The sequence below is a fragment of the Hakea prostrata genome, chromosome 8 (genome assembly GCF_041222555.1).
Source record: "Hakea prostrata isolate BN-2017 chromosome 8, UWA_Hpros_2, whole genome shotgun sequence".
Classification (NCBI taxonomy): Eukaryota; Viridiplantae; Streptophyta; class Magnoliopsida; order Proteales; family Proteaceae; genus Hakea; species Hakea prostrata.
The window spans coordinates 52163440-52187267 of NC_142607.1; the positions used below are offsets into that span (position 1 = coordinate 52163440).

General features: G+C 38.0%; 2 protein-coding genes across 3 annotated transcripts; both read right to left on the reverse strand.

Annotated features, from left to right (window-relative positions):
* Positions 1–4487: 4487 nt before the first annotated feature.
* On the reverse strand, positions 4488–7879 carry LOC149008531 (putative WRKY transcription factor 48). 2 transcript variants are annotated; one of them, XM_089167268.1, is made up of 4 exons: positions 7277–7879; positions 7026–7169; positions 6468–6944; positions 4488–5610 (listed from the first exon to the last, which is right to left on the reverse strand). In XM_089167268.1, the coding sequence occupies exons 1-3, from the start codon at positions 7723–7725 to the stop codon at positions 6497–6499; spliced, it is 1041 nt and encodes a 346-aa protein (XP_089023394.1). In that variant the 5' UTR covers positions 7726–7879; the 3' UTR covers positions 4488–5610; positions 6468–6496. The 2 variants fall into 2 exon arrangements, with proteins under 2 accessions (XP_089023394.1, XP_089023393.1); XM_089167267.1 differs by lacking the exon at positions 4488–5610 and having other exon boundaries at positions 5625–6944.
* Positions 7880–15182: 7303 nt separating this feature from the next.
* Positions 15183–21858, reverse strand: PFD3 (prefoldin 3). Its single transcript, XM_089167307.1, has 6 exons — positions 21679–21858; positions 20374–20431; positions 20197–20268; positions 16557–16676; positions 16373–16474; positions 15183–16278 (listed from the first exon to the last, which is right to left on the reverse strand). Exons 1-6 carry the CDS (start codon positions 21816–21818, stop codon positions 16201–16203), a joined length of 570 nt encoding a protein of 189 aa, XP_089023433.1. The 5' UTR covers positions 21819–21858; the 3' UTR covers positions 15183–16200.
* Between the last annotated feature and the right edge of the window lie 1970 nt (positions 21859–23828).

Sequence of the window (23828 nt, forward strand, 5' to 3'; positions counted from 1 at the left end):
TTTGTGATTTTCTATCACATAATATGAGGACGCTTGATGAAAACCCACTAAGGGTCCCACATCTTATTCAGTTTTTCATAACTGAAAGTTGTACCTCGCTTGTAACATGTGGTAGAGAAGTCGGCGACTTAAGAAAATTATAACTTCAGAGTGTCATGACAGCTACTCTTATATGTTGGGCACGGATACGCAACCAAGAAATACACCAAGCAGAAACATTAACAAGAAATTCACCAGAGAAAAAAAAAAAATAATAGTTTTCACGATTTAAAAAAGCCTCACAACTTTTCCACCTTAGTGTTATTCGTTTGCTTGCCTCACATCCCTCGAAAGATGGATACTATCTAAATTATCCCCTATAAAATTATTTATAGAAAAACTCAAAACTTCAATTCTTATATAATTATAATTTTATATTTATATAAGTAATTGATTCAAAATCGTGTTTCAATTACAAATACAATTAAACTTTAATTATATTGATGTATAGAATACAAGATACCCAAACCCAAAATGATAAGCATCTCATCTTGCCAAAGCATACTTCGCCGGTAGCCGGCACTCCAACCAACACCTCAACCCTCATCATACGCACTGATGATGAGAGAGCTAGCTTATTACAGGTTTCCATCTATTTCTCTCCCTCTCACATCCCAAAATAGTGAGCAAATACAATTATTTTATAACTTGTAGAAGTATAAGCGAGATACAAAAAGAAAATGTGAACAAGACAATGTCTTTTCACTTTTGGAATTCAAATAAGCTCCCCACATAGGGACGAGTAACCCCTCACGTCCAAGTATGGATCATCTCCCTTGGCGTGAAGCACTGACTACTTTACAACAACAAATTATGTGGGGCTCATAAGTAAAAAATAATAAAATATTTTTTAAAAAAATTCTATCACTTTAATCCTATGGGCTCCCTATAATTTGTGGTCGATAACCGTCGGAGAGTGTTCCTCATCGGAGGAGATGATCCAGACTCACTTCCCACACCCCCCCCCCACCCCCACCCCCCGGCTTTTGACTTGTGGCGTGATACACCATGGTGAAGTGATGGTGTGGGGAGGTTACCACATGGGGAGAGAATGTAAGCTTCCATTACTGATGAGTTAGTTATATATTGTATATGCGTGAAAAGGCATCATCATTGAATTGAATCCAACTAAACTATATGATTAACAAAATTCATAGCATTCTGACTGAGTTGTCTCATCAAATCCAATTGGAACTAACGATTCTAACTAATTATTTTTTGGACAATTTTTTCATTTGACAAATGATCAAACATAAATTGGTCAACTACCAGAGAAAATGAAAGAAAAAGAAACAAATAGTGACACTGAAAACTCTTAACATCACAAGAAGCTTCACATAAAATTATAACAAGCATCAATTGACTATAAAGAGAATAATATAATTCTGATTTCTCTCTGTGGTTCTTTGTAGAAATAGGGATTGCATTGCACGAAGCAGCATTCAATCTTTCTCTCAAATGAAAATGATTTTTCCTTTATGATAGAGACCTCATACTTAATATGACTTTTCTAATTTCTATGATCTCTTTTCGAAATAGTCACAGGGCTTATGCTCCCACAAATATTATTTGATTTAAGATGCTTGAAAGGCCACGTTATTCCATTAGAGCAAGACTAAGCTAGTTAATTAACAAACTCATTGCTTTCTAGCCAAAATTGTCACATCATTATCAAATATATATATATAACGTTTCTCCTTCGTGCTTAGTTTTAGTCTTTTCTTTTTTATTCGGACAAATAAAGAATTACATGCCAAAAATAAATATTCTTGAATGAAAATACAAGTTAAAGGGATGAAAAAGAAAGGGGCCAGCTCTGCTAAATAGAAGGATCTAAGCTAAGTCACAGGTAACAACAATGTGCTTATTTCTTGGAGAATCTACTACTAATCTAAGGCCTATATATAAAGGAAATCTTGGAACTGCCATCTCTTTAGATGGTCATCCAAATCAAGTCTGAGGAACAAGATTTGGAGGTCCATTGAAGAACTTATGTTCCAACAAGATATGAGTTATCGTGGCCCCAAAACTAGCTTTTCGATAGCAACTGAAGTACCCTTAAAGGTGTTACATAACCACCGGCACGCACTATCGAAAAGTACTGCAAAACCAAATGGAGAGAGCAAGGATACAAAAGGTCGGGTATGTGGACTAGAAGAAGAGGTTAGAGATTTCTTGATGGCTAGAGTAACAAATAGCATAGTGAAGAAAAAGGTGGCTAAGGTGGCACAGAAAGAAAGAATTGCAAGGGGGAGATAGTGAGATAGGACTCCCCTATAAGTACATGAGTGTTCCGAGACTAAAGTTTTTGAACCAAACGAGTTTGAACCAGGAGATCTTCAACGCAGAGGAGCAGATTTTTCTTTTTCGATACATAAACGTTGTGAAGAACCCAAAGAAACTACAAGAGAAAAGTAGCTAGAATAGGGCACAAGTTCCACATCAAGAATCTCTTTGAACTCTAGAGGAGGATCTGGAAAGAACACCCAGAGAGAATCATGATCAATTTTCACTCTCGACATCCAGTCAGCAGATTTATCCAGACCTTACCATGCTTTATTTTGAGGATTTCTCCCAAAAGGTAATAAAGGAATGAGAAACGGGTTCATACTACCAAAGTAAACTGACCCCCAAAAAAATATATTACAAGCCCCACTCAGGTATCTGAAAAATAAATTTTATTCTCCTTTCCCAATCCACTATTTAATGGAAGTCACAGTGCACTCAGATGCATTTCTTCGTATAATAATGGTAATGTTACCTAATCAAGTTTCTCACAGTAATATAATCATCATTATCAAAACCAATGAAGCTTTAAGGTTGACATGTAGCGTTTGGATATCAATGTAAAAGCTGCTTAAAGAAGAACCAGTATCATCATCTTCATCATATAATGGACCCCAGTTCAGGAGATGAAATAGGCTTTAAGCACATGCAGGAGCTTTTGAGTGATTGGTGCAAATATACGTACATGGTGGTGGTCCATGCAAGCCATGCAGCCATGCTTGTGGTAAATAGCTAGAGAATTTGGGTTATCAGAAGCCTTTTTTTTTTCAAGAACATATACTAGAAGTTTTTGGACTGTACTATTTGTACCCTAACTATGAATCCAAAAGGAATAAAAGATCAAATCCTATTTTGTTCCTAAATCATGTGGTATCATGGCTTGAATGCATCTTAAAGGAATAGAAGATCAAATCTCATTCAATCCCTAGATCATGTATTACCATGTAATACACCTTACCTCCTTTCCCTAATAAAAAATCGATAGATTTATCAGAGAAGATCGATTCTAAGACAAGTTATTCCATATTTCTTAATAAACAATCACACAATATGTAGCAGCTAGGGTTTTTAAGTTTACATGGGTATTTTGAAAATTTCTCTACATATATAGTCTTTGTAATCGGTTTATAATTTTGTTGATCTCTATTGATAGTGAAAGATAAGTCATTTCATCATCCTCTTAATGGTTCTTCAAAATTAGAATACAAGAGAAGAAGAACTAGCTTCAACCTATTATTAAGGTGGGAGAAGGAGGAGACATTTTTAGATGATAGCTCGTGAGCTTTATTAACTTTCTCATCCAGTTCATGGCTCATGCAGTATTTTAATACATGTAGGTGAGCAAGTTGACGAAACAATTCAAGAACTGATCCAAGGCTCATCTGTTTGTCTTGTAGCTTAGGATTTGGCTTCTGGGTTTCCAGACTTCAAAAAAACAAATATGGAAATGGCTCATATGTTTGTCTCTGTTCTCATTCTCAACACTCTGAAACTCTCTCAAAAGATGCACCCATAAATAATTTATCAGAACATGGAGTAGTAGCAGAATTTCTCAAGTTGTAAAGTCAGCTATTCCTGCTCTGCCAACCCAAGGAGGAATTAAAGAATGTAGTTGAAAATAAACAGAGGTAAAGCTGAGCTTAGTTTAATGTTTATATTAGGTTGACCACTAATGTTTTCATATTATGGTTGATTTTATTTCTTATCTAAGGTACAAAATCCAAGAAGGGTTTAGCTCTTTCTTGTTTTTGTTGTTCTTTCTTTTAAATTTCCTCCTGGTCATCATTTTTTTAGATTTTTCATAGGATAGAGGTAAACCTAACAAAGCTAACTGGATCTGAAGAAATATTGCAGGTTCCACTGGTCCCGCACCAAGAGAAGATCAAATCGAATCCCCTGACTTGACCCTGGATTTACTTATATAAAAACATATAAAGATTGACGTCAAAGATTCCAAAATGATAATTAATAATTGTCTACCACCTACCCACCTGCAACGACAGCAACCATGAGTCCATGATTGATGGCTTAACCACTTAAAGCTCCATGTAATTAGGGTTTGGTTCATTAGAACCACAATCACCGGTCAATAAACTGCATTTGATAGCCTCAAACATGCACCAATCTCTCAATCACTATTATAAAGATAAAGAGAAACCATGTCCTTTTTAACTGTTCCAAGAGAGACAGAAAGAGTAAGCAGTAAGAGATTGGTGCATGTTTGAGTAAGCAGTAAGAGACAGAAAGGTCCCAGTTTAAGACTTTAGGTAGAGATAGGTGGAAAGATTTTCCCAAGAGTACACAGCCACTGGAGTCTGAAAAAGCCTATTGATGGAAGATTATGACTCTCAATACTTCATTAGTACTCCTCTTTGCATTTAGATTTTGTATTTTTCACTCTGCATGTATTCAATCAAATGAAGGAAGATTGTCAGAGTCTCATGGGACTCACTCTAGTGTATGGGTGTCAGCCTGGGTCATCCTTATAAATTAGAGCACTTTTGACTCAACTTGTTCCATCAATTGCCAAGTATCTAACAATAACAATTGATATCAAAGCAAGACATGGCCAATCCATGCTTAAGATTGATTAGAGCCAAAAATGGAGTTGCTTACAGCCACATAATATCGAAAATTTCAAAAACTAATGGAACGAATCATAATCAAACCTTTTAACATATCTCATACTAAGTTGACCAATCTAAGATCCATACACCAAAATTAAGCACATAATAAGGACACCAAGGGAACTTCTGCTCCCTTGTTAAATTGGATTTGGATTCATTCACACAGCAAAACTAGTCCGAATCGAGTGATTGACACCATTGTGTGAGTGTTTATGTGTGAGAGAGATCAAAATATATATGCTAACCCATAGAAAATTAATTGGGTGTTGCAGTTTTGTTGACGCCTCCCCCATAAGGAATCCACATGCAGCCATATTTGACATTCCTCCACTTGAATAAATCACAGCACAAATGCATCATGTAGCTGCATTTGATATTCATTCCTCCATTCATTTTCTTTTCATTTGGTCCCAGATGAAAAGTGGGAAGTCAAAAATATCATCAATTCATACTTAAGGTTGGCTAGCTACACATCCTAAGGTTCAATTGTCTATACAACCATATATATGTTTTCCAGTACAAATACCTAAACAAGTAGAGAAAGAGAGAGAGAGGAGATGATTGTAGTTTGAAGTTGTACTTTACGTGTATATATGACTATGATGTCAAAGCTATTATTGTTAAAACTCCTCCCTTCATCGTCTATGTATATCTGTCCCTGCAGTGATGTTGAGAAGAATATGGGTAAAAGTAAAGCAAGTGAGAGAGGCCGACATTCCCAACAAAAGAAAATGCTCGAAAAAGAACATTAATTGCATTCCCAATAGCTATAAGAACCCTTTCACTTCATCGAAAACGCAGCATAAAGAGAGAAAGAGAGACCATATCTCCAATTCCGGCCATGGCCACCACCCCATTCCTTCTGATAAGATAGAGAATTTCCCACCTAAACATCTCCATTCACATGTTTCTTTCACCATCACTTCATTTAAAACATCAACAGTGAAGAAGGTTATAAGTAGTAGATATACTACATAATATTACACAAGAAAAACAGGAAGAAAAAAAAACGCCATTAGTTCTCATAAGATCAAGAAAAGGCCTTCATGGAAATCTTCGTCTTTCTTCTTCTTTTGTTCTTGTTGCACATCCCTGCATTTCTCAGCATTAAATAGCTACTCTCTATACATCTCTCAATTTCCCATTGATGGGTCCCTATGGCTGAGGAATCCTATAAATGGGTTCCCCTCATAAAACAGAAGCTGTGAAGATTGAATCCGATCCAACTTTTGCTCTTCTACCCACTACTAGTTGATTCCAACCCTAATCCTTCTCTGGGTTGCACACGGAAGGCAGAACTAACGAAACCATAAGCCCATATGGGATGTGAGTAGCAGATATGGAGATTTATAGATAGTTGCTTCCCAAGGGGAAACAACGGGAAACAAGGAACTACATGACCTTACGAGTTCGAAAGTTTTAATGATCTCTAGATTCAAAGAATAATACAAAGAACCCAGTCAGGGTAAGAACAATATAATTGGGATAAGTCAGTAGTAAGAGAGATCTACATACCGGTAGTATATCTAAGAATAGTATAAAAGCTATGTCTCCTTCTTCATGTCAGAAGGAACAATATCTTGAAGAAGGCCATGATCTCTGAGCAAAGAAGGTGCTGATGAAGTGCAAAAACGTCTCTCCTGTACAAGAGGAGCTGATGAAATACCAGTAGGGTTACTATTGCTGTTGAAACTAAAAGAAAGTGGTAAGCTACGGTAGTATTGCGGTTGCTGATGAAGCTGATGGTGTTGTTGTCGTTGGAGGTGAGTCTGGGCGATACGCATAGGGAAAGCAAAGGTGGGTATAGCAGCAGCAGGAGAAGCAAAGCTTCCTGTGTCTCGACACATTCCTACAGAACTTCCACGAGGCATAACTGGACATGGATGTGTGTGTTGGCCTTCATACGTAGTTACAACAATGGAAGGATCATCTGATGATCTCTCTACTCTCTTCTTCACACCACATGCTGCACTGGTGCAACGATAATAACTCCTGCACACCCGTTCATAAATTTTTATCATTCATTTGACAGGCAAAGAGGAAAACTTTTTCTGCAAGATAAAGGGAAATTACCTAGGGAAAGGGCTATTTTTCACAGCTTTTTGTCCGTACTTTCTCCATCTGTACCCATCTTCCAGATGATCAACCTCGCTTTTCGTCATGAAAGCAAATCTGGGTTCTCTCTGCCTTTTCTGATTCAGCTTTTTGGGCTTCGATCTAGAAACAAGAATTACAGACTCATGGGTTAAACACCCTACACTGAAGAAACACTGAAATTCGAAATACTACACATTGCAAGATTAAGATGGAAGCTATAAACTTACTGCTTCTTGGGTTTTTCCTGTTCTTCTGGGTCCACTGGTTTGGTGGTTTGGTCATCATTTGCGGCTTCAGTAGAAGAGGAAGAAATAGAAGATGAGTTGGGGGAAGTGGGTAAATTCAAGACCTCTGAGGATTCTGTGGGTGGAGGTGCCGTGAGTGGTGGAGGCGCCGTCAGTGGTGGTGGTGAGAGTGGTGTGGGTGGTTGTTGGTACTGATGAAGCAAATCGAATATGGAAGGACTGAGATCTTGGACGCCAAGTAAGTCCATAAAACCCATAGAAACTCCTTTTTCACTTTCACAGTACATGTCGAAGATGCTACCACCTGATGATGATAAAGAAGAGAAATTTGTGGTCGCCGCCGGTGTAGGTAGGTGATGATCAGCAAAGATTGAAGCCGTTTGGTTGGTGGGATTTTCTTCTATCTCCTTCACTTCTCTCTTATTAGCCATCTCATCCTCTTATCAATCTATATGCTTCTGCTAAGGACTGCTAGTTCTTCTCTTCCATTATCTTTTGTTGTTGCGTAGCTCTTACTCTTGTTGCTGGGGGAGAGGAGGTGAGGTGAGGTGAGGTGAGGTGAGGAGAGGAGAGAGAAGCAGCAAGTAAGAAAGAGAGAGAAAACAGAGTGACACTGTTTGGCTTTTAAGGTGTGAAAACGAGGTGGGAGGGAGAAAGAAACTAGGGAAAATGCCAAAGCGGGTTTATGGGAAACAGGTTGTGTGGGTCGCCCACCGATATTTGACATGTTGACCGGTTTAGTCGGTCAACATTAGGTACGGAACAGGCAGAGGCTGGACTGGGGCCGGTGGCATTAAATGTAGTAACTAGTAACAGAGAGACAAGCCGGTGGCCGTTTTAGGTTAACGGTTGTGTATGTGAACGGGGTTACCTTACACGTGGGATCATTACGGCGTAAGGCTGGGAAATCTCGCCCATGTGCATGTGATTCTCCCAAAAGATTTTTTCCTTTCTTCCCTTCTTTTTTTTCCTTCTGCTCGAGCTTTTCCGTTTTCCCATTTGCTCAATTTGGCTTCCACACTTGGGTTCCACTCTTTCCAAATTGACAATCATATCCCCATTGTACTCGAAGCACCTGAATAGGGAGGTAGGGATCTTTTTATACTTGTACTGAAAATCAACCTCTGAAGTCAAGTAGAAAAAAATTAAAGGTGGCCCCTAATAGGGTTCTCTCGTAACATGTAATGAGAAACAGTGAAAAGATTACACACTTCTATCAATCTGGTAGAAGATTCAGATTCATGAATAGAATCGAATCCATTTATATTTTAAAATTAGTTATTTTCTATATTTGGGGTAGAGTAACATATATCACTAGAGAGAGTCAAATTTTGATATTTTCACTAAGAAGTGTTGATGATTGTCAACTGAATCAATCTTTTGTGGTAAATCATATTAATTTTGCTTCATAATAGTCGAATTGTTTGATATTCTCATCTTATATTTAGTATGATCTCAAATAGAATTCGTTGGATCAAAAGCAAAACACTTTCGTTATAAATCTCATTTAGTTGCAATAAGGAAGCTAGCAAATCTTAAGAGCCAGTACATTAGACATAACAACACTATCATTCTACTTGAGGATCCACAATAGGAATTGGATTTCTTCTTTTTGTATTGCAATATAGTAAAAAACCCACGTGACTCTTAGAAGGCAATGTGCGGATCCATTCGATTGTAATTGTCTCTGTATTCATGATCACAACTATTGAATTTTATCAGATTAACATGTGTAAAATACCCTCTACATGATAACAAACAAAGACTTTGAAGAATTGAGTATGTGCTATCAAAAGCCAATCTTGTTATGGGAAGAGCGTCTGGAGGGTATCTAGCAGATAGACGCAAAGTTAGTCTCCAGATACTATTGACAAGGCATCCAGTAGCCAGATGTCTAGATAAACACAGAGTTAGTTTCCAAGTACCACTGGCAAGGCATCCGATAGCCAAATGTCTAGATAGACGCAAAGTTAGTTTCCAAGTACCAATGGCAGAGCATCCAAAGTTAGTTTCCAAGTACCACTGGCAGGGCATCCAGTATCCAGATGTCTAGATAGACGCAGAGTTAGTTTCCAAGTACCACTAGTAGGGGGCATCCAGTAGCAAGATGTTTAGACAGATGCAGAGTTAGTTTCCAGGTTCCATGGGGAAGGGCATCCAGCAGTTGGACACCTGGCCGTATGCAAAGAATTTGGAACCGTATGGAAGATGGTAGACAGTATACGATTGATAATATGAGCATGTCTACCGTATCATTACTTTCTCTATTCTTTCACGTTATGATGACACGCAGACACCATCATGACAATTATTAGGGTATCTCCTGATCCCTATCTTTTCTACCGACTCCAATTCTAAGTTCTCCCAGAGGAGCTTTCAGGTAATTGAAAGTAATCTGGAGGGGCAGAACGGTAAAATAAGGGCACCTAAAATCCCCAAATGAATAAATAAAATAATCCTCCTGAAAGCTAAACTCTCCGCAATACACGGACCGGGTCGCCATCGTATCGGTTTTCGATGCCCGACCGTTTTCGCCCGTCGGAATCGCACACGTGTAATAGCTTAATTCCCTTTCTTGAAATCCCCGTAATCAAGTAGTGACGTCCACGTGTCCTCAAGGTTTTCGAAGCACGTGCCATTTAACGCGGTTTCGGTATATTCTACAAAGATTGCTTGTTTTACACGCTCTCGAGATCTTGTGTTGGATTTTATTTTTCTTTAATATATTTCTTTCAGTGTAATGTAATCTAACAATCTAAGTAGTGGTGGTGGGGCCCTTAATATTAAATATATTATATTTTTAAATAAAAAAATTAAAACAATGGTATTGGGTCTGAATGTTGACTCGTGAGTTTGCTTCTAAGATAAGTTTGTGGCGCTTGAGAAAAAGCCAAAAAGGAATAAATAAAATAAAATATTAAATGGGGAGAAGGAAGGAAGGGTTTTTGGTTCTGATTAATATTCCCGTGGAAATTTCAATTCAAATCAGTCGCCATCTTTAGGGTTCTGCTCCAAAGTCAAGTTAGAGGGCCCAAAACCCAAGTTTTGACTACAGACATGAGTCTCCCTTTCCCTTCTCTACAGCCCCTTGTGGGACCCACTATCACCATGTATTTAACTAATGTTCATAGTATTAATATATCAAGACTATCAGATTTGGATTAAGTGTTGGAGAAAAAAAGGAATACTATTTGATCACATGGTACCATTGCTTTGATTAGACGGCCATTGAATTGATTAGTGTTGTATAAATATTTTTTCAGCCCTAAATAGATAATTTAACTAGTGATGCGTCTAAAAATTATTCAGCCCCGGAATTCCTGCAAGATAACGTCAGATGTCGGCCGATTCAGCTGTTAGGATGCTACCCCTAAAGGTTAGGTTAGTAGTTGAAACACCACAGAGCTCTGACTAACTACAGAGCTCAATTGAATAATAATAATGGAGGGAAACAATTTGAATACCTTTACTTTGTACAACCCTTTAGTTTATATAAGATTTACCTTTTATTCTCGATCATTGGATTTGTTCATGATCCTTCTTGGTGGCCGTCTAATCGTAAGGTTTTTCCCTTTATTTCGGAGTCTGATTGTAGTTTCCATATATGGTATGATCGTGTATCTCGAATTTTACAGAAATACGTCTCTTTCCATAATCGTTGGGTCCCTTCGTACTTATGATTCTTCATGGTTTGACCCTTGAACTAATCCCGACCGTGGTTAAACCCAATTTACTATTACTTTATCCTTATCAACTAGTTAATCCAATTGGGTCAAGTAAGGGGTTCACTCTTGGGATCTTGTGCGCAAGGGTGGGGGTTGAGGTCATGCCCCATGATTGGGTTTCTTGAGATAAGGCCCAATTAGATAATGCGCCTACTAAGGAGAGTTTCGACTCAACTGGGAGAACCGAATATAAGATCAGTGTGAATGACGTAGATACAATGAAACAATACGTGTGAGAAAAGAGAGATAAAGATAATCCAAAACGTATTCCATATGAAACTTTGATATGTCAACTAGAAAGATCTAACAAACAATCTTTGACAAAATAATCTTTATATACTCTAAAATACACCATAGGTAATGGAATCCTATTCATTCTACTCATATGTTTGTTTATTTTCTTCCCTAACTCTGAAAGTTCAAAACCCTTAGCATCACATTGTTGGCGGAAGTTGTTGCCGACATACTAACATGATGATCGGAGGTAGCTACCCGACCCACACGGTTGATCCGCTCCCACTTTATTTGTTCTTAAACAGAAATAGGTTCAATCATAGAATATATTTTCATTGAAAGATTCATTATGCTTTCAAATAAAATTTGTTTTCCATCTCTATCTGCGATGGAACTGAAATGGATACCTAACACCATCTCTATTTTTAACAACAACGTTAGTCATGAGAACCTAGATAACCTATATAATACGTAAAGTTATGTTGAATTAGATTTTGTTTTGTGGATGTTATCTAGAGATGAATGATTTCAAACTTTATCTTTATTCTTTTGATACAGTCAAGTCATGATTTTGGCTTCTAGATTAATAATAAGCTTTAAGAGTGTTGACATCATTATCCACTCACGGTGGTAATACTAATATATGCCTAGTTTAGGCTTCTACCTAGCTATCCATTAGGAATTTAGATTAGGATATGGAAACAACAACTATGCATACCATCCAATATCTTTAGGGTAGTTTTAGTAGGAAGATAGATTATATGATTAGATTGTGATTAAAAATATGAAAGATGAGCTATCAGATCAAAATTATTGGGTCACCTAAGCGTAGATGCTGACTCAAACTTACCCATTCAATCCTTCCTGGTGGTTAAGATTCCTTCCTTTGAAACTCAAATTCTTTGTCCTCCAAATGTACTCTTTCTCCCTTTTTCCGGGTAACTGGTGATTTTTATATATTGAGAATGAGGATTTACATTAATATAGGTAGGGTTTGCCCCTAGCCCCAAGGAGATTCAAATTTTGGCCTCCTATGTAAAAGCGTTGATCTTTTGCCAAATGAGCCACCCTTAATTTTCTTTGTTTCTCTTTGTTAAATAATTTATACAATGATGGGTTCAAGATCGATGTCTCAGTGATCTTGAATGTGGTGGATCTACAAGAGGTGTCTTTTGAACGCAAAGTGTAATGGATTTCACTTCCACTACGATTAACAGTCTTATTTTGAGTTGAAATAAGTTTTCTCTTCTGTATAAGTTGATCGGTCCATATCTCCTCACCTTCAAGGAAAAGGTATTTGCTTCCCTCACGTTTCTATTCATGGTCTCAGCTTTGATTCCTTTGTCGGTACTCTAATTATGTGGTGGAGAAGCAAGAGAAGAGCACATACCTCGAAATTGACAGGTAGGGAATCCATAGTCTAAATTGATGAGCACGCTCCCATAAATCAGGATCATTTATTTAGAGGAAGAGGGAGCTGAGAAGACATCCAACGGCTGATGTAGTGGATGCAGTGTAATTAGAATGCACATACAGCTGATCAGATGCTCACTGGAAATATCTGGTCTCCAAGGGGGAAGGCAAGTCAAATCCCCTCCCTCGATCTGGATACCCGATACCCATTGATCTAATAAGAACTTCTAGAAGGAGGTGGAAGAAAAGATGTATGAAACGAAGAAGGGAAACAGCAGGACAGCTAAATAATCGCTATCCATGCAAGTGAAGTTGTTATCTGTGATTAAATTATTGAGGCACCCAAGTACTCAGACTTCAAAGGAGGGAGAGAGGGGGGGGGGGGGGGGGGGGGGGGGGGGGATTATTGAGGCACCCAAGTTTTTAATATTTCATTCAAACTTCAAAGGAGGGAGAGAGAGAGAGAGAGAGAGAGAGAGAGAGAAAGATGCTTTTAAGGAAGAAAGGAAGGAAGGAAAGAAATGGTCCTACACGATATGTGAAGGTTGAAGTCAACAACACATGCTTGAGAGTTGAGACTTTCAAATGGGTGGGTGGGTGCGTGGCTTTCTTTAGAATATACAATTTGCAGAAGGTACCTTGACCATTTCTCTAATTTCTCTCTCTTAGGAGGAAGGGAGAAAGCTAGGAAAGACTGAAGGAGGACAAGGAGAACGAGAAGGAGGAGAAGAAGAAGAAGAAGAAGGAAAAGGGCTTGGGCTTAACTGGAAGGTTGTGGAAGGTGAAGGAGGGAATGGGTCAAATTGAAATGAAGACAAGAACAGAACATAACATATAGTAATAATAAGAATGATAAGAATGATGATAAGGTGATGCATGACTCGAGTAAAGGAAGGTAGAGGACAGAATTTGCACAGAGAGAGAGAGAGAGGTGTAGACAAAATCCCCAGAGCATCACTGACGTGCAAGTCATCTGTTGTGACGTGTAGTTGGTATTGTTGTCTTTCCACACTGTATACGAGTCTTCTTTAGTTCTTCCTTCTGCTATTCTCAATCAAGTGAGGGAACTACTGGTGATGATGGGCTGTCATCAACTCTTTAATTAGACTTGGAATTCGAATAATGAATAATTTGAATAGAAAGAGAGATGTACAAGAGAACAAGCAAGAGTAATGGATCCAGCAATTACTTTACAGTCAAAAGAGAATCTTAATTATTCATTGAGGTTGGATAGAATTAGTGTCAATATATTGCATCAAATGTCTTTATTTCTTTTCATCAAGATAATGGTCATCGAGGTGAGAATGATTCTAAGACCAAATCGATTAATGAAGGAAATCTCGCTTCAATTGGTTCACTTCAATTCTGATTTTCTGTCATAGAACATTGATTGGGATGTCATTTGAATATCTTTGTTTACCTCTCCTATATAAACTCAATGCATTAGAAAGGAGGAGCTAAGATAGATGAGTGAAAAAACTAGATAAAGAATGATCAATTTAGAGTTGACCTAAGAGTAGTTATGAAAATATCACTTGATGTGGTATGGTCACATTCAACGGCGGCCTATAAATGTCGTTGTGTGGATAGTTGATTTAATTTAAATTGAAAGAATTAAAAGAACTAAGGATAAATCTACCCTTAAAAGGAATTGTGAGAAATAATACACGTAACTTAAACCTTGTATCTAATATGTATAGTTGCAAATAGGGTTAATTAGAAAATAAGAGTTCACGCAGCCGACCCTATTTAGTTGGGTCAAGGGTACTTCTTGATGTATTGTTCACCTCGTATTTGGCATATGGGTACATTTTTCAATTTTGTATGATCTAATACTCAAGACATAAGACCGGATATAAGAGCATAAAAATTAAATAACGCATTCATTTCCCATGAAATCATAGATCCTCTAACCATTAATACTCCTTTCTTGTTGCTTCGTACATGGTGTTGAGTAAATAGGTGCTCTCTTTTCTTCTTGGGTTTTCAAATTTTATGGGTACTAGATCCACAGATCTCAATTTCCAACACAAATTTCCATGTCTGGTGTGGTTTTGATGGATCTGTTTTCAGCGGGTTCCATGACACACCCACAAAAGTTGGCCCGATAAAGAAATCAATTCGGATCTGAATTTTGAACCTTTCTCACTCGATTTGAGCTGCCATATGGCCTTACCCAGATACCCCGATCGAGTCCGAATCGTCTCTCTGCAATGGCTGTTGACCACGAATGATAAGAACCCACAGGGGTTAGGGTGATGAGATTTTTTTGGATAATTTGACCTTTCAATGATTCGGATTCCTGCAATCTATGTCAAGTGTCAACAGTGCACGGTGCACGGTGCCCCTGATAGATATATCGGGATAAGTATCTACTGATATGATACCCCCACGCCTAAATGAATTGAAATCCAACCAACGACGAGCGACCACATCCCCAGAAACGGGGAAAGCAACAGCAGTGAAGGGATAGATAGATAGACACTTCGATTGATATATACACCAACGTGATTGATAACCAAGGGTCTTGACTTTAGGAAAAAATTCCAATCATTTATGGAGACAGACACTCAACTCAAGGATTCTATAAACGCACTGATCCAGTCGGCAATACATCATGGACTTTCGGATTGAGATTCCGAATATTGAGAAACTGAGATCAAAATCTTGATCGAAATGCACAATCTGACAGCCTAAAATCACAATTTACAAAGCAAAATCCCACCCACTTCTTCATTACAGAATAGGGTAGAATTGACAACTAAAGGATCTCACGTAAACCTTCCTAATATGTGATGAAAAAGTATAAGAAGACCACTGGCCTCTATGCTTTCTACCCAGGAGAGTAGAGAATCCTCCACCCCTCCTGTGAGTCTCCATAGATTGGTGGGACCCGTGGACTGCTCTTTTACTTGCTCCACCACAATCCTTAGTGTGACTGTTCTGTGTCTCCAACTGATTTTTACCAGACAACAATAAATATGAAGAGCCAGAGAGCATTCAGACCAGAGAGGCAATGAAGCTGAGCATCCAGCAGAAAAACTCCTCACCACCCCCACAAGAAGATATAATGAGTTTCTCCACACAAAGAATTATCCCAAAACTTCCAATTCCAATTGGGAGTATGTGATTCTGACTCCAATTTAGAAGCTAACAGAACTCAGATTCGATCATCTGTTCAACCTGGATGAACCAGGAGCCAAACAGAATGATTATATCTTTCCAGTCAAACTACAATTTGGCAATTAACATAACGGCCAACCTAATATCTCAATACCAGTTTTATGTCGCAATAGAACTACCCTATTCAATCAAAAAGGACTTGGGACCAGAAAACTAAAACAACCCAGAGCCCAGTTATCTGATTCTTTCACAACAGAACACCCAAAAAAACCCACAAAAATTGCAAAGGGATGAGACCTCATTTGATGAACACTTCAATCTACTTCAAAGGGGCATAGATAGAAAAGAAGATAACTGAACGAAATGCAGCCCTAAAAAGCATAGATAACAGTCTAGGTGAAAAGAGAGGCTTCAGGACTCCAGAGGGGCAGCAGCTTGCCTACTTCTGCGCTGATGAACATCCCAATTATACACACGTGCAATTGTGACCTGATGGATGACATTTTATTAGCTAGCAAATCTAACCAACATGCACACAGCAAAGAGAATACAAGTGTAAGAATGTGCTTAACATTGAGCATACCTGTGTTATTGTCACTTGATCTCTCACAAATTGCAGATCACCAATGAGAACTTCTAAACTAGCTCTGGCATTTTCTAGATTCTTTTGTAGAAGAGAAACAGCCTACACAAGCAAGGAATTAGACTTGCTTCCTTGATGCTCAAAAGGTAAAAGCCAAATAATAATTCAAGCTATGACTAACAACCTCTTCACATGAATACTCCAACATGACATTTGCTCCCAGCCATAAACAAACAGAATCAGTATCCTCGATACATGCCCGAGAATATATGCCCTCTGATACTTCAAAATCAGTGATCAATGGCTGCATCAAAGAATTCATAGCTCAGGAAAAACTTGCATGTGATAAAACGTCAAGTAATGAATGGATTACATGCTCTAAAATAGAGAACATTGGCCTGAACCATAACCTTAAAGATCCTTAAGACAACAGATAAACAATAACTAAAATTGAAGATCTGTGATCTACTTGCTCTTTATATCTGCCACAAAACACCAACACCCCAAAATGAAATTTTTTTTTTTTTTTTTTTGGGGGGGGGGGGGGGCAGAGCACAACATAAAAGGGTTATATTCTTCAATATGCTAATTAAACAGGAGAATACAAACACATATAGTTTCCATTAAGAAATTTCCCTAATAACACAAACTGTGAAAAGAATTTCTTTTGCAAAAAGAAAAATGATAACAAGAGAGAAGAAAAGAACAGGCAAAAAACACATTTAATTGTACATCCGTTAAACCGCCTGATCAAACTCACTTTAAACATTTACCCCAAAAAAATTCACATCAAACCATAAGCTGTAATACCTATCTTCTGTAAAATCTTAGGTGGATGACTTGGCAACGAGGATTGATGGTTAAAAGGGGGGAGTTAAGGACCGTTCTTGACTGTCCAGGTTCCCTAAGAGTGTTTCTTGTACCCTGCATAACATTTGATGCTGTTACATATTTAAAAAAGAAGAAATGCACACCATACATGATACAACAACATGGCCTTATCCCAACTAAGTGGGGTCAGCTGAATGGATCCTGGTTCTCCAATCTGTTCTATAATTCTATTCCACATTATACCGGGTTCTCCAATCTGTTCTATAATTCTATTCAACATTATACCTGGTATAAGGCCAAAGCTATATGCATGTCTGTCAATCTGTATCAGATAATTCCTTTGAACTAGAGTATCCCAGGCCCCAGTTGAACATGGTTGCACAACTCATATGACACACATAATTTATCCTGAATCAGGAATACGCCAAACTCAGCTCTAAATGATCATCCTTACTTATCCTTCTCATTCTTGCTATACATGCATATCAATGTCTTCATCTCCACAGCACTTAAGTTTATCTACATATAGCTTAGTGACCAGTCGACATTCGACACCATACAACACAAGCCAGTGGATGAATGTCCGATAAAATTTTCCTTCAAGCTTTGAGGGGATACACCAATCACATAGTATTCTGGATGTCCCTCTCCTCTTCATATGTCCTATTTTAATCCTCTGCCAACATCAGCCACTATATCCCCTTTTTCACTTACGGCAGTCACTTGGTAGACTCTCCTCATCCAAATTCAGCACTTCAGTTACACTACTGTAGGTTGAAGTCATGGCCTATATTTATATTTGTTCTACTTAATAGAAGACCTTTTTATTACAGTATTGATCTCCATAACTTCAAATTGGCATTGATCTTCGATTGTCTCATCCTATGGGACAAAGCAATGAGCTTCAGACAGCAGAACAAAGGGTTCTTGACCTTCTACATACTAAGAGAAAGCTCTGTTACATGATTTTAGTTGCATACAAATATACCATGATTAATTTGATTATATGACTTTTAAAGTTATAAGCAGGTCCAAGCACAACTACTTTAATGGTTGAGTTCTAGGAGTGATTCTCTAGATAGGCTCATTATAATGCTAATCTTGTAAAACACCCACCTGTTATATATGTCAGGGCTTACAGAAAATGATATTTCAATTTGCATTATACTTTCCTTTGGGAGAAAAATAAAAAGTATGGCTTTCCCATTGGACCCCAGAACCCTAAACGAAAGAATGAACCTTCCACGTTATTTTTTGAAGCAATTGACTAAGAGAGAATTAAAACTCACATGGTAGTGGCCCAAAATATTTTCTACTTTGAAGCCATAAATGGGGGAAATAATGATGTCTCAACAGAACTGTCGATGTATCATTCATAATAAGAGATAGAGTGCAACTACAAGTAGACCCCCACAACTATACGAAATTAAAATAGACCTGAGATACCCAAAGCTCACATTACAACAGTTTTTCGCTTCGCTACCCATAGCTGTCCAGTGCTGTGCGCTGAACATGTCGATTGATGAGACTTGCTCTTTGCCCCTCTCCAGTGCCTTTGATCACACAATGCTACTGCTACTGCAGGGCCTGGGAAGGGCAAATGTAGAGAACCTAATACCCCTGCTTTGCAAGTTGGGCTGCTTCCAAGTTCAAATCCCACAACTAATAGGTTGCAAAGTGCAACAGCACCATTGCACCAACGCTAGCCTGATGTATGGGAAGGTAACAGAAATAGAAGATGGTGCCTTTTTGTGTTTGAATGCCATCCTTATATGGTGAGAAATGCTTTTTTTTCTATTTGATTTTGGCTAATGCCAAACTACTAAAGCATCTGATCCATTAAAACTTTTAGCATAAACCAACCTAAAAGTAATTTAGCATCCCACCAAAAAATAATTTAAAGACCCATGCTCTCCTGATTGCTTCAGAATAAGAGAACCCTATATTCTCCAAATAATTCCAACCAAAAGTAATCCAAAACAAGTATGACTTCAATCCAAATGCCTCTCCCCCCCACCCCCTCCCCACTGCACAAAAAAAAAAAAAAAAAAAAAAAAGAAGCAAACTTGTATCTTATTTATAAATTGGCCATGAGTGAATATTAGAACATGTTCAATGACACCAAATCAAGTATGTAACAGACGTAGGACTAAAACCAAACCTATGGATGCAATGTATGAATATAGAGAGCAACACAAGACAACCCAACCTGCCCCGATCAGATCTGTGCTTCTCCTATCATGGATTCTTCTATTATTTATAAATCAGCAAACCAGAATCTTAGAAGGAAATTTACCAAAATTCAACACCTAATAACGGTCTTATACAAGGAAATAATAAAGGAAAGCAAAACTAATACTAAGGAACACATAAACCAACTCAGGCTCAACTTAAACACAAACATAAACTCTACAACTCATAATGTGGCACTGCTATTTGTTTATTTGTTTGTTTGTTTTGTGTATCAAAGAGATTCCAGCTTGGAGCAATAACAATGGATATTAACCAGAACCAATCTTGAACACATATAGCAGACAGACGACTATGAACATAGAGAACTCAAGCACACCCATCATCTGCAGCAATTGGAAAGAAAATTTTTAAGTTGAATAAGTCCAAACAACAACTAACAAAATAAGCAGCAGAGAACACGAACCCCCATCCAAATTTCACAGATGCAACAGCAACATCATCAGCCATTTTCAAGGAAGGAGGTCGTATGTAATGTTCTTTGTAAAAAGGATGGAACAAATGCAGCTAGGGTCATTGTGAACCAAAGTAAAAATGCAGCATAGGTTACTGGGAACCAAGTAATAGCATAAAGCTGCTGGGACCAAGTAACAGCCTGAGCAGCTAAACACCACATATGACTATCTATATAAAATTGTTGGTGAGGACACAAGAAGCTGACTACCACAAGTAAACATCTTCATAAGTCATAAGATAAGGTATCAGCATGAACCAGAGAAAGCGTAAAACCATGAATGACGAACCTCACCAGTGCCCTTCTGAGCTTGCAATGAGGCAACTATGTCTAAGCATTTCTCTATGTCTGGTATCTTTGCCTGGCATTCACCAAAGGAGGAACATGAAAATGGGAGAGGACAGAGCATTAGAAAGTTGTAAGAGGAAGCTTCCTTCCAAAAGCAAAAGAGGAAGGAAAAGAAAACCTGCAGATCCCTCTGCTGAGCAAGAAGCTTCATTTCAACCAATTTGTACTGCTGGAGCCTGTAATCATATTACGGAGGAATACAGAAATAAGTAAGTGTGGAAATAAATCCAGTAGTCTTCTTACACAGTTTTGGGTGTATCAAATGGGTTAAAACCTCTTAACAATATATTGCCATGTTCTCGCTCTCTCCAAGGTTATGCCAGAGAACCCTCTGGAACATGGTTCCTTTCTAATGGGTCATACCCATATGGAAGGAGCTGAATAAGGGAATAGTTACCCTGACTAAACTTTTATAACCAACGTTAATTTAAGTGACTCATCCACAAAAGGGAAATTACAGCAATGGGGGTGAAATTCCAGAAAATTAAACTTTTTAATGCACCATCTTCCTGCTCCCCATCCACCAGCTCCCTTTTTCCCAACATAGGCATAAGGTAAGGTAGCTAGATTGATAAGAACATAGCTCAGCTACAAAATGATTTAATCTCAATAGCGATAAGTAAAAGCTACAAGATCTAAAATGAACAGTAACATGGTTTTAAGGAGAAAAAGTCATTGCTATTCTTCAATCCCACAATATACCTTTATCACTAATTGATAGAAAAAAAATATGATATTTAAAACTAGAAGGGATGAACTTCAGAAGGTGGTAAAATTAGCTCAGAAAATGAAAATGTGTGGATAGAGAATTTATGGCCGTCTTGGTAAGCGACGGGGATCAGATATAGAGATCAAAAGGTGGATAGTGTTCGTGCCAAAATAGTATTTTTTTTTTTCAATTGTTAACAGGTTGGAACTAGAGGGATGATCACAAGAGGTGGGATATAGTTTCTCAAGTAAACGGGATAACTGTAAGCCTCAACTTTCCAGCAATGCAGTACTGTAGTACTTGAGTCATCATAATTCGAAAGAAGTGGCTTTTCGATTTGGAACGATAAAATTGGGTGTCTTAAAAATATCAAACAGGCATTGATTCGAACATGAAATCATTTGACCCGAGATTACTACGCAAAGTTTAAACTTGAACCCCGATCGATTAAAGGCAGCTTCGGAGAAACCTATCAGAAGTTCTAGCACTGGTATTCAAACTAGTTGCTATACAATCCATCGATCCACGGTAAGAGAAGATCGAATTCAGTAGAAGTTTTCAAAACACCAAGTCCTTCGAACCAACCGAAAAGAGCCCATCAATAAAAAAAAACCCTAATGGAAGCTTCAAAACCAATTTAACTATGAGCTGAAATACACGAATATAACTATGACCCATGTAACAAAACGAACATAAGGTAGACAGAGTTCTGACCTCTCTTGAAGAAACGCAAGAGCCGAGTTCGCATCCAAGCCTGATTGAGTGAGATAAGTCTGAACATCTTCCACGAATGAAGCTCCGGGAATACCTCTTCGTTCCGAAACGGCAGAAGAAGTAGAAGAAGCAGAAGCCATAGAAAGGGACAAAGAAGAAGTTAAAAACTGTATCACTATAATTCACTGCAACTCAGAAAAGGGTTAAGAGTTGCAGGTAGACTGCAAGACAAGGGCACTCTTTTCTTTGTCAGCGAGCCGAGGAGGTGCCAGGAGAAGCACTAGGTATCACGACGCAAAGGTAAGAATGTAGAAGACGGGGGAGGGGTAAAATAGTCAACAACGATACAATTAAAAAAAAGGGCAATTTTTTTGGGGGTGTTGGTAGTTTTTATATTGATATTAGGAGGTTGAGACTATTATACATAGCACGGTGCCTTAAACCTGTGACCAAGGTTTAAAGTATTGGTATTGAGTATCGTATCAGTAAGGTGATTTTAAGAGATGTATCGTCTTGTATCAAGTATTATATCGCATCGACTAATATATTTTAATATATTTCAATGGAGAGACGTATCGAGACATATAGTATCGATTTTGTCAAATATGGATACGTATCGGTTAGTATCGTATGGTATTGTGGGATACTTTAAATCTCGTCTGTGACATCTTCACTAACAGGTGTAAGTTATTACCAATTCAGCAACCCTTCAAATGGTGAAAAAATAAATTTGTATGATATGTTGACAAGTCCAAGGCTCCCAGTCTTTGAGAGATGAGTATGGTGTGAGCATCTTTTGCACTAGTGAATATGCATTTAATTTGTTCGAGGTAATATCTTATATAGAAAGACTAAGAAACTCTTAGGTTCAAACATTCATCTCTCTATATCTTTCCCCTTTTCTTGGGCCTAAGGCACCCAGTCATTATGACTGGGCTAGTTATAATGCTCATAGAAATTCATTTTTGCTGCTAGCTAATGATTTTGGATTTCTCTTTATATCGGGATCTATTATGCGATTTTAGATTTTGTGGTGTGTAGGTGTGTAGAATCAGTTCTTAGATCACGAAATATGACATTTCAAGACCCTTAAGACTCTTGGATGATTCTTGTTTCACTTTCACCATGGAATCAACATGTTTATAGAAAAAGGAAAAAGTGAGAGAGTCAACAATGATCCTCAGTGCATTCAAAACTGCACACCACCTGCAGGCACCAATAGTTGAAGACAATAATTTCACCCATTGATGGAAAAAACTTATCTCCTTTTTTATAATGCATGGTAAGGTTGATTATTGATTTGATCACAGGTTTACATTAACAGATAACTATTGAATGGAAGCATTTTGTATATATTAGAACAAAAACTAGCTAGCAAAGCTTGGTTTCCAGATTTAAATAAGTACATGGTACTTCCCTAGCTAGTAACACCATCAAGGCATCAATTGCACCCATTCCACCCACTGCATAAAATAAATTTCTATAAAAACTACTCTCAAATCTCAATATCATAGTGAGAAGTGAATGGACATGAGAATATATACTAATACGTTGGATTATCATCAATGTTTACAGCAGATGAATTAGATCCATTAATTAATAATCATCAGAACCTGCAGACAATGCCTTGACCATCACCTGCATAAGCTTCACTTGCATTTGCAGAGATTCTATGTATTCAGCTGTTTCCCTGAAAAGCCCATCCAAACCCATGGAATTGCTTCCATAATTTGGGATGAGTTTCTTCAGGATTCTAACCTTCTTCTCCACTTCATTCATGGGCCTCATGGCAGCAGCTGATCTTGTAAAACCTTCAGTAAGAACAGCACTACCTCTGATCCTTAGGGACCTCGTCCTCAACCTCTGTACTACTCCTCCATTGTTCCTCTTTACAACCATCCTTCTGCTTCTGTTTCTTCTTCTTCTTCTTCTTCTTCTTCTTCTCATGGCCTGAGCTTTTAAGACTTTGCACCAGAGAGGACCACCTGATGAAGAATTACTCTCTAGAACCATACCCTTTAAATCAAGAGAAGCAAGAAGAAGATGAAGATCAGAAATACCCATGAAGGATTACAGAGAAGACTACAACCTGTACCTTCTTCTTCTTGTTGTTGTTGTTCTTCAAGTGGGTTTAGTTTATATAAGCGGAA